The following is a 10,410-nucleotide window of genomic DNA, read 5'->3' on the forward strand; positions in this document are numbered from 1 at the left end:
AATGAAAATTACAAAATGCAATCCCATTTGAAAATGTAGCTTTGAATCGTATTTAAGGGTATTTTAATTTTTTTAAAAAAATTAATTTACTGCATATAAACCCTTTAAGTAAAATTGAATCCCATTATTTTCACCCCAATTTATATCTTTAGATAATTAAATTTCACCAAACTAATTGTACTCTAAAGGCTAAGGCCCCCTTTATATTATGTGCAATAATATCCCACAACTTCCGCGTTTTAAATTCACTTCCCTGGCTTCTGTCTCTCTCTCTTTCTTATCTCTCACACAAGCAGCAAAAACAAAAAGGATCACAAGTGGTCAGTTCATTGAACAGAAATATGGTACAATCAAAGAAGTTCAGAGGCGTCAGGCAGCGCCACTGGGGCTCTTGGGTCTCAGAGATTCGTCACCCTCTACTGTATTCTCAATAAACTATAGTTTGCAACTATTTAATATATATATGCTCATCAAAGATTTTAGCTACTACACTAATTTTCATTTTTTTTTCTTTACATTCTCTTACAATGCATTTTTATGTCTGTTCTTTCAGTCCATTGTGTATCTCCTTTTAGGATGTTTGTTCTTTCTACATATCTTCATCTTTTTTCTGCCTTTCTAAATATAACCTCCATATCCGACTTAATCATGCTGTTTGTACTATGAATATATCCAATTTCTCTTCTCGTTGTTTCCTTTTAAAGGTGTAAAGGAACAGAATGTTTAATAAACAATTCAAGAATAGATTCAATTTTTGTTTGTTTATATTTGTTTACTAAATTTAAGAAACAATTACGAATAAAATTTTAGATTAATAAAATTCAGTCATGTTCATTTCACGTCTTTGCTTGTTTCAACGGTATACACTAACTATTTCGTTTTCCTTGTTCTTCAACTTGGGTTAGTTTTGTTTGACTTGGACGATAAGCATATCTTTAGCTGTTAACTCCAGCATTATGGGATAATATCTCATTTTCTGTCCGTGTAATTCATGTCATTTTACATAGTTTAAGAATTGAGGATGTAACTTTCCAAATTGGTTCTTATGATTTACATTTTAAGTCCAGTTTTTGGTTCCTGATCTGCCTTCTCTTCTTAATTTGGATTCTAAATCCTGCATAGTGCATTTGCATTTTCTGCTTGTAGTTGGCTAAATCTCTCATGACCAAAAATGAGAACTGATCAAGAGCCTAATCTCCAAGATAAAAGGGTTGTTCTTAATAGCTACATTTCCATCGTCAAACAATGTCAAGCATCATCATTTTTTTTTTTGGTGTATGCAAGATCTTAGTTCTTCTATATTTATATAAGCAGTAATGTTCTTGATTTTTGTATGATATTGTCATAGGAAAAGAAGGGTCTGGCTTGGGACATTTGAAACAGCCGAAGAGGCAGCCCGAGCCTACGATGAGGCAGCCATTTTGATGAGTGGACGTAACGCCAAAACAAACTTTCCAGTGGCCAAAAACCAAACAGGCAATGGAAATTCCACGACAGCTTCTAGCAGCAGTACAACTGCGCTTTCTTCAATCCTTAGTGACAAGCTACGCAAATGTTGCAAAACCCCATATCCATCTGTAACTTGTCTAAGGCTTGACACTGAGAATTCTCATATTGGAGTCTGGCAAAAGAGAGCAGGGCCGCAATCTGATTCAAGTTGGGTCATGACAATTGAGCTAGGAAAGAAAAATGGGGAAGTACTTGAGACTAATAAAATACCGGTTTCAGAGGAACCAGTCGAAATGGTGAGACAGGAAGTTGGAAATGGATTAGATGAGGAACAGAAGGCAACACTGCAGATGATAGAAGAACTTCTGAATAAGAATTGACCAGCTGGTAGCCACATCAGATTTCACATGTGGGTTCTGCAAAATAGGGGACCTTGAATTTGATCTTCCATATGCACATCCTTGTTGAGTCCTTGTCACCTCGTTGTGCTTATTATTTTGCTTTCAAGTCGCAAGAAAATGATATGTAAAATGTAGGGTAAGCGTGTTTTTATTTAGAGAGAAATTATTCAATAAACTATATATTCCTATCGGTCAAGAGCATTAGACTTTTCACCTTGTTGAGAAATTATTACTACAACATTCTATTTATTATGTAAAATTTGAAATTTTATTCAACTAATTTATTCGAAAGTTAACGTATAATATATTTAAAATTAAATTTTAACACTTATAATTTTTTTTTTTTTAAATTTTCAAATGCGACTTCTTATATAATAATAAAAAAAAAAGCGATTCAACTAAAGACAATATACTGTATAATTTATCGGTGCCGAAAAGTTTTTACTTTTTATAACAATTTTCTACAAATAATTATGAAAAGATTTTAATAATCACGTGAACAATCAATTCATATAATATACTTAGAATTAAATTGTAATCCCTAATATTTATTTTATTATTGTTTTTCATATTTGTCCATATCATATTTAGGGATATAAATGATACATTAATACTCTCAAGTTACTCAGGTTCGATCAAAATAAAACTCGAATTCAACTCAATTATTAACGAATCAAATTTGAGCTCGAGTGACTTGACTTATTGATTGAGCCGAATTCGAACATTCTTATATCCGACTCGAGTAACTTGTAAGCTTAATCGAGCTTTTATATTTAAATATATTTTTAGTATTTTAATTAATAAAATATCTCAAACCTGAATTCGAACTCGAACACAAAAAATCGAGCTTTTGTCGAATATAATAATCGAACTTATTTTTACATGTTAATCGAGCGAGTTTGAGTAATTCGATTTTTATCTCGAGTCAAACTCGAGCTAAAAAAAAAAAATTCGATTAAGTTCGAACTGAATTTTAAGCATTGATTTTGAATTGAGCTCAAACTCAAGTTTAATATTATATCAACTCAAATTTGATCGGTTACACCTCTTAATCACACCTATATAATGATATGACTTACTTTTAAGATTTTTATATTATTATTTCCTTTTTGTTTATTTAATCGCATTGAGATTTGAGAGCCTAACCACGTGTATTTAAATGATTTCAGCTTCATATATAAGAAGTTAGATTTATTAAAGACATATCTAAGATGTATATAGCACTTACATGCACAAGTAATTAGCTAGATTGCATTAAACATTCACAATGTTATAGCTATTTTATTTTCATTTGTGATTTTTAAAATCAAAATTTAAATTTGCAATCATTTAAACATATTTAATTTTTTAAAATATAGAAATTGGACAGATTTTGAAGATCGTAGATTTGAAAAAAATTTAAATGAATAATGCCTTTCTGAGGTGATTTAAGTATAAAATTAAAAATAGATTAGAAATTTTAAAAAATATATTCAATTTATTCAATTTGTCAATCACAATTTATATTAATTTAATAAAATTTGTCACTTCAACATGACCTGAATGTCCATGTAAAAAAAAAAAAAAATCGTTTGACTTTTGGGACTGCGACCTCTACCATGTGGCCTTGAAATACTGATGATATATTTATTTGAGCTTTTAGTCTCATTTGACAAAATGAAAAGATTTGAAGTATATTTTTAAAGTATTGTAGATAAAAAAATTAATTAAAAATCAAAATCAAAATAAAATATTATATAATATTACAAATGTTTGGTGCATGTTACTCAAATTGGAACAAAAGCAACGAGCCCACATTGTTTTATCACGACGATCAATCAAATTGCGAGAGCAAGATGATTGTCATAAACACTCATGATCTTGTAGACAAATGTTTTAGCCTTTTAGGGCAACATAATAGAATGAATGTTAATTCTGCTGATAATACAAGTCCTCTTGTAATCTTTAGCTGTGCAAATCATCCAAAAAATTAAATCATTTAATGACTAATGTTTTTGAGTCACACAGCTCTCTAGTTTAATTGAGTTGAATTTAATCCTCTTGTAAAATTATAATGGATTTTTGTTAACGATTGTTTTAAGAATATTTTTTAGTCATTAAATTAAATAAAAATATCTTTTAAATGTATTGATTTTTTTTAACAAATGAGATTATAAAACGAAGATAAAAAAAGAAATTACATATAATAAAATTTTAATTTCCTACTTACAAAATATTTCTTCTTAAAAATAATTAAATGAATTAATTGAGTTATGATTAGGATTTAATTACTGCATTTAATACAAATTTTACTATAACGAATATCTTAATTAACCTTTAATTATTAACATAACCCAATAATATGTAAAAAAAAAAATTGGAAAAGGCCAAAAGGGCATTTGATGTCAAGAAAAAGAGCTATTGATGAATGTATAATGAATGCATGCTTGAGGATGAAGATAGCAGAAAACCTTAACATATAAATGTCAGAATGAAGCAGATTGGATGATTAAGTTGATTTTATTTTGCTGGGGTACTTTCGTTAAGACAATGTTTGTTGCCCCTTTTTTTAAGGCAAATTAACTTAATTAATTATGCTCAATGTAATATATAGTTTTTGCGTCAAGCAAACAAATGCTTAATTATAACCAATTATCGCCTCCGCCACATAATAATGACATGCCCTGAAGTTGTGGAACAAAAATAGAACTCTAGATATGAAAATAATGCTTTCAGCTTTATAGACATGAAGATACAAGAGGAAATTAATGTTAAAGATACAGATCTTAAAAAGTATCATTAGCGGAATCCATAGCTTATCTGAATTGGTTCATGTATTCATATTCAAAAAATTGCATCCAGTAAGTCAGTAGTTCAAATCTTAGTATTTACAATTCTTTTTTATATCTCTTGACTATGGTCTCACAGTAGCATTAACATTGTCAAATTTATTCTGAATTCATATACCTGTGGTTAATGATTGTCATAACATATAAATTCATAAATTTATAGTTAGATTTAACAAATGAATGTAGTCACCATCAATCTTTTTTACTAGGTGTGATTGGTCACCTAAAAAATCTATCCTTTTAAAGAACTCCTAAGCTTGACTAAGAGTCTCTAAAAGAATAGGTCCGGGTCTACTAATTAGAATAGGGTTCGGGAGTCGATTACATGTAGGGAAGGTTATAACACCCCCACATGCCCATTCGAAGGATGGTACCATATTATTTCAAATTTATCCTAAGGTTTTGAGTCTAATGGTTTCAAATTTTAAGTTGAAATATTGAAAATAATTTATAAGATTTTTCTATCAATCAGGTAGAATTCTTAAAAAATATTTTCTCACCTCAAGAGTATTCAAGGATCAAATTTAATTTCTTAAAGAGGCTCGTTGTTGGAAAAAGTTAACTATTTATTACTTTTTATTATTATCATTTTTTTTTGTTGAAAATAGATCTAATTATTCCATCATTTGGGCCAAATTAGAAATATTTTCTCTTTTGAATTTATAAAATTTTCACTATTTGGGCCTATTTAGAAATTCTTTTTTTTTTCTTGGAAAGAAAATAATATGACAATTATTTTTATTGAACTTTCATCTAAATTATCCTACCATTTGGGTCAAATTTAGAGAAAATTTCTTACCTAGAGATTTATTAGAAATTTACCATTTGAAACTTCTAAGAATCTTATCCTTGGATAATTATCATATATTTTCAAGCCAAATTTTTAGTTTGGAAAAAAGAATACAATTACTTTTATTGAAACTTTCATTTAAATTATTCCACTATTTGGGATAAATTTAGAAAAAATTTCTCACCTAGGGATTTCTTAAAAAATTTACCATTTGAAATTTCTAAAAATCTTATCCTTGGATAATTTGTATTTAATTCTAAAATTTTATATTTTTTAATTTTTTTGGATTGAAAATAAATATTAATTATTGTTATTGAAACTTTGTCTAAATTATTCCACCATTTGGGTCAAATTTAGACAAAATTTCTTACCTAAAAATTTTATAAAAATTTACCATTTGAAATTTTTATAAATTCCATCGTTGGATAATTAATATTTATTCCCAAATTTTTATTTTTTTATTTTTACTTTTTTATTTTATTTAATATCAAATAATGAAAATCATAAAATAAAGTGAATAAATAAATAATTATGCATAAACAAAAAAAAATGAATAAACAATCGATTAAAGAAAAAAAAAGTACCAAACAATTAAAAAAAACTAAATAAAAGTAAGAAAAAGTACCAAAATTGACGTAAGCCTGTGAAATTCTACCAAATCAATGTGCTAGCCTATCACATGACACTAAGGCATCAAAGCACACTAAGGCACCTCCGTTCTTGCTACTCAATCTTCTTTTCGGTTCCACTGTTGCCTTCCACTATTTTTCGGTTCTTGCTAGCTTTTTTCGTTCTTGCTGCTTAATCTTCTTTTCAGTTCTTTTTTTTTTGGTGCCAACAGCTTCATGTTCCTTCGCTTGTCGTCAATTTTTTATTTCTTTCCCTAATTTTTTTTGTGTGTTTGTGTGATATATGTAGGCATGTATTTACAGGATTCTAAATCTGAGAACTCCAATCCAAAAAGGAATCCTAATTTCTTTTGAATTCTAAACTTAAACCCAACTCTAACTTGACAAACCAGTTCTAATAATTTCATACAAACTCAACCATCTATTTTTTCATTTTTTACTTTTTTCATGATTTTTTATTCGTAAAAATTACAAGTAGACCCCAGATAAATTGGCTGTCTACAGCTGCCCCTCTTTGCACATTTTCTATGAAACAAGAATTGTGTAAAGACATAGACACCCATTTAAGACTCAACTTAATATTTTTCTTTTTTTTGTGTTTTTCTCCTTTTTTTAAAAAAAAGAAAGTAAGCAAAGCTCTTCTAAACAGAGGCAACAAACTTTGAGAAATAAATGACTATTTTGAATAGAGGCAACGAACTTTGAAAATAAACGGCTCCTCTGAATAGAGGTAATGAACTTTGAGAAAATAAATGGCTCATCTAAATAGAGGCAACAAACTTTTGAAAAAATAAATGGCTCCTCTGAATAGAGGCAACGAACTTTGAGAAAATAAATGGCTCCTCTGAACAGAGGCAACGAACTTTTGAGAAAATAAATAGCTCTTCTGAATAGAGGCAACAGACTTTTGAAAAAATAAATGGCTCTTTGACAATCATGTCCAAAGGAGTCAAAGATCATGTTTGAAGGAATTTCAGGAGATTATGTCCAAAGGTCTTACAAATTGATTCTGATGCTAAGAGATATCCTTTTCCAAGGATTAGGGACTTACCTCACAAGCTTTTTCTCGAACGAGAATTGAGAAATAAAAAAGTTTTCACATTTACCTTCTTCATGTGAGATCCTAGAATACCCCTACTTCTTTGTACTATGCTTTCTTAAATGTAGTATATGCTATGCGAAATGTAATGCGTGCAAAATTCAATGCATGCTATGCAAATGCTAGCTAATTAATTCCCATTTAGTTATGGTACTCCAGTTTTTCAAGCTCTTTTTTTGGGCCTCAAATCCTTTGTCCTTTAAAGACCAAATCAGCATAACTTTTAATCATCTTTTTCATTTAATTCTCACATTCTTTCTACAAGAAATCCCCTTTCAAATTTTAATATCCTCATCAAGAACTGAACATCTCGAATTTGCCTTTATCACTCATGACTTTTTCAATGTAATGTAAAAATCTTTCATGTTTATTATGTATTTATCAATCATTATTCTAATATCAAAAAGTAAGAATGTATTTACATTTTTCTTCCATTGCAAGGTATTAAAGAGAAAAGAATAAGAATGGTTAGAAAATAATCAACAGAAGAGGCACACGAAGAATGAAGAAGAATGTCTTTTATTAACAAAAAAATTGGCAAACTTTGCCCAAGAAGGAATTACAAAGATAGGTATGGGGAGACAATGCCAAAAAAAAAAATGAATAATCGGACAATCATGATAATACATCTTAAGGTTCTTTTAAAAACTCAATCATCTGATGCACTAAACAACTTAGAGCTCCTTAAAATATACTAGCTTCTATGCCAATGAATTTTCAGATTTGATGTTGTATGCTCCTTATCTAAGTTGCCTTTTTAGTTTTCAACTTAGATAAACCCCATTTTGATTCAAACTGCCCTTTTGGGGTTTTCGCCTTGAGTCATCCTTTTTTTTTTTCACATTTTTTTTCAATTTTTTTCTCTTTTTTTTTTCAAGCATAATATTTCTTCATAGCATCAGAATTTACAAGATGGGATAAATCATTTTCATCCATCTCAGCCAGTATCAATGCTTTACCCGAGAAAGCTCGTTTCATCACATGTGGTCCTTTCTAATTTGGAGTCCATTTTCCTTTATTATCATGTTGATTTGGAAGAATTCTTTTTAAGACCAACTCTCATTCTCCAAAATAACGAGATCAAACTTTTTTGTCATGAGCCCTCATCATTCATCTTTGATATAGCTGACCATGGCATAACGCTGTCAATCTTTTTTTTTCAATGAAATTCAACTGTTCATAGTGTTCTTGAATCTATTTAGCCTTTTTTAATTCAAATTTTTTTAAAACTCTCAAGGATAGGATCTCCACTTCCACTGACAGTACAACTTTCATCCCATAAACCAAAGAAAATGGGGTTGTCCCAGTAAAGGTGCACATTAGTGTTTGATATGCATGTAGTGTAAATGGTAACTTTTCATGCCAATCTTTATAAGTCTCAGTCATCTTCTCAATAATTCTTTTGATATTCTTGTTAGCTACTTCAACTGCCCCATTCATTTTCGGACAATATGATGCTGAGTAATGATGCTTGATCTTATATTAGGCACATATTTCTTACATCACTTACTATTTAGATTCTTGGTATTATCTGAGATAATTCTCTCCGGAAGTCCATATCTATAGATGATCTTTCTCTTTATGAACTTGCCAACCACAGATCGAGTTATATTTGCATATGATGCTGCCTCTACCCATTTTGTGAAATAATATATTATTACGAAAATAAACCTATGTCCATTAGAAACTTTTGGGGTAATAGAACCAATGACATCCATGCCCCATATTGAGAATGGCCAAGGTGGTGCTAAAACATGTAAAACAAATGACAAAATATGGATCTTATCAGCATATATCTAGCATTTGTGACATTTACGAGCATAGTCAATGCAATCATTCTCCATTGTCAACCAATAATACCTACTCTCATAATATATCTTACCATCATATATCCATTGGCATGTGCCCCACATATTCCATCATGCATTTCTTTAATAATAATTTTTGCCTTTGCCTTATTTACACACCTCAACAATATTTGATCATGGCTCTTTTTGTACAAAACATCTCCATCCAGGAAAAAGCTCATAGCTAATCTTCGGATGACCCTTTTATCATTCTTTTTTGCTTGAATTGGGTATTGCTGATCCTTAATATACTATAAGATATCATAATACCAGGGCTTCCCATCTTCCTCCTCTTCTACATTAGAACAGTGAACTGGCATATCTTTGACATCTAACCTAATAGGCTGAATATCAGTATTATCACTAATTCGAATCATTGCAGCCATAATAGCTAAGGCATCGACAATCAGATTCTTCTCTCAAGGCAAAGGATCAAATTGGATATCTTCAAACTGCTTTATCAACTATAGAATATACTTCTGATATGAAACGAGTTTTGAGTCTCTTGTCTCTCATTCCCCTTTCAATTGATATATAACTAGAGTTGAGTCTCCAAATACCTTTAATACTCTAACTCTTTCGTCTATAACAACTTGTAAACCCATGACACATGTCTCATATTTAGCGATGTTATTTGTGCAATTGAAATTTAACCTCGCTATTATAGGATAGTATTGTTCTTCGAGAGAAATTAAAATTGCCCTAATTCTATGTCCCAAAAGTATTGGCAGCTCCCTCAAAATATATTTTTTAGCATCTTTTTTCATGCTCTCCCTTCTCTAATTAAGAAACAGTTATAAGATCTTCATCGAAAAACTCTAATCTCATTGGTTCATATTCTTCAATAGCATGATCTACAAGAAACTAAGCTATAGCACTCTCTTTTATTGCCTTTTGGCTTACATATATAATATCATATTTCAAAAGCATTACTTACCATCTAGCAATTCTTTTAGACAAAGAAGACTTTTCGAAGATGTATTTAATTGGATCCAATTTTGCTATGAGCTATGTGGTATGATAGAGCATATACTGAGTCTTTTGGCAATCCATGCTAATGCACTACACATTTTTTCCAATGAGAAATACTTGGATTTATATTTTGTGAACTTTTTACTCAGATAGTAAATAGCTCTTTCCTTTCGACTAGACTCATTTTGTTGTCCCAGCGTGCATTTCATTAAATTCTCACATACTGTCAAGTATAAAATTAAGGATTTTTCTAAAATAGGTGGCACCAACATTGGAGGATTTGACAAGTATTGCTTAATTTTATCAAAAACCACTTGGCATTCCTCATTCCATTCTCTAGTATTATTCTTACGGAGAAGCTTAAATATAGGATCACATTTGTAGGTAAATTGAGA

At 29.9% G+C, this 10,410-nt stretch overlaps 1 protein-coding gene across 1 annotated transcript; it reads left to right on the forward strand.

The window, feature by feature from the left end:
• The first annotated feature begins 238 nt into the window (after positions 1 to 238).
• On the forward strand, positions 239 to 2,046 carry LOC111280618 (ethylene-responsive transcription factor WIN1-like). The gene is made up of 2 exons (XM_089757097.1): positions 239 to 421; positions 1,349 to 2,046. The coding sequence occupies exons 1-2, from the start codon at positions 342 to 344 to the stop codon at positions 1,827 to 1,829; spliced, it is 561 nt and encodes a 186-aa protein (XP_089613223.1). The 5' UTR covers positions 239 to 341; the 3' UTR covers positions 1,830 to 2,046.
• The last annotated feature ends 8,364 nt before the right edge of the window (positions 2,047 to 10,410 follow it).

The sequence above is a fragment of the Durio zibethinus genome, chromosome 28, assembly GCF_047325235.1.
Source record: "Durio zibethinus cultivar Kanyao isolate XHJ-2024 chromosome 28, ASM4732523v1, whole genome shotgun sequence".
Lineage (NCBI taxonomy): Eukaryota > Viridiplantae > Streptophyta > Magnoliopsida > Malvales > Malvaceae > Durio > Durio zibethinus.

What these genes read in the sequence shown, in the direction of transcription:
- LOC111280618 (XM_089757097.1), top strand. Translation starts at nt 342, where the DNA reads ATGGTACAATCAAAGAAGTTCAGAGGCGTCAGGCAGCGCCACTGGGGC. An exon ending in GAGATTCGTCACCCTCTACT is followed by an intron (nt 422 to 1,348) that starts GTATTCTCAATA and finishes ATATTGTCATAG; the next exon opens with GAAAAGAAGGGTCTGGCTTG.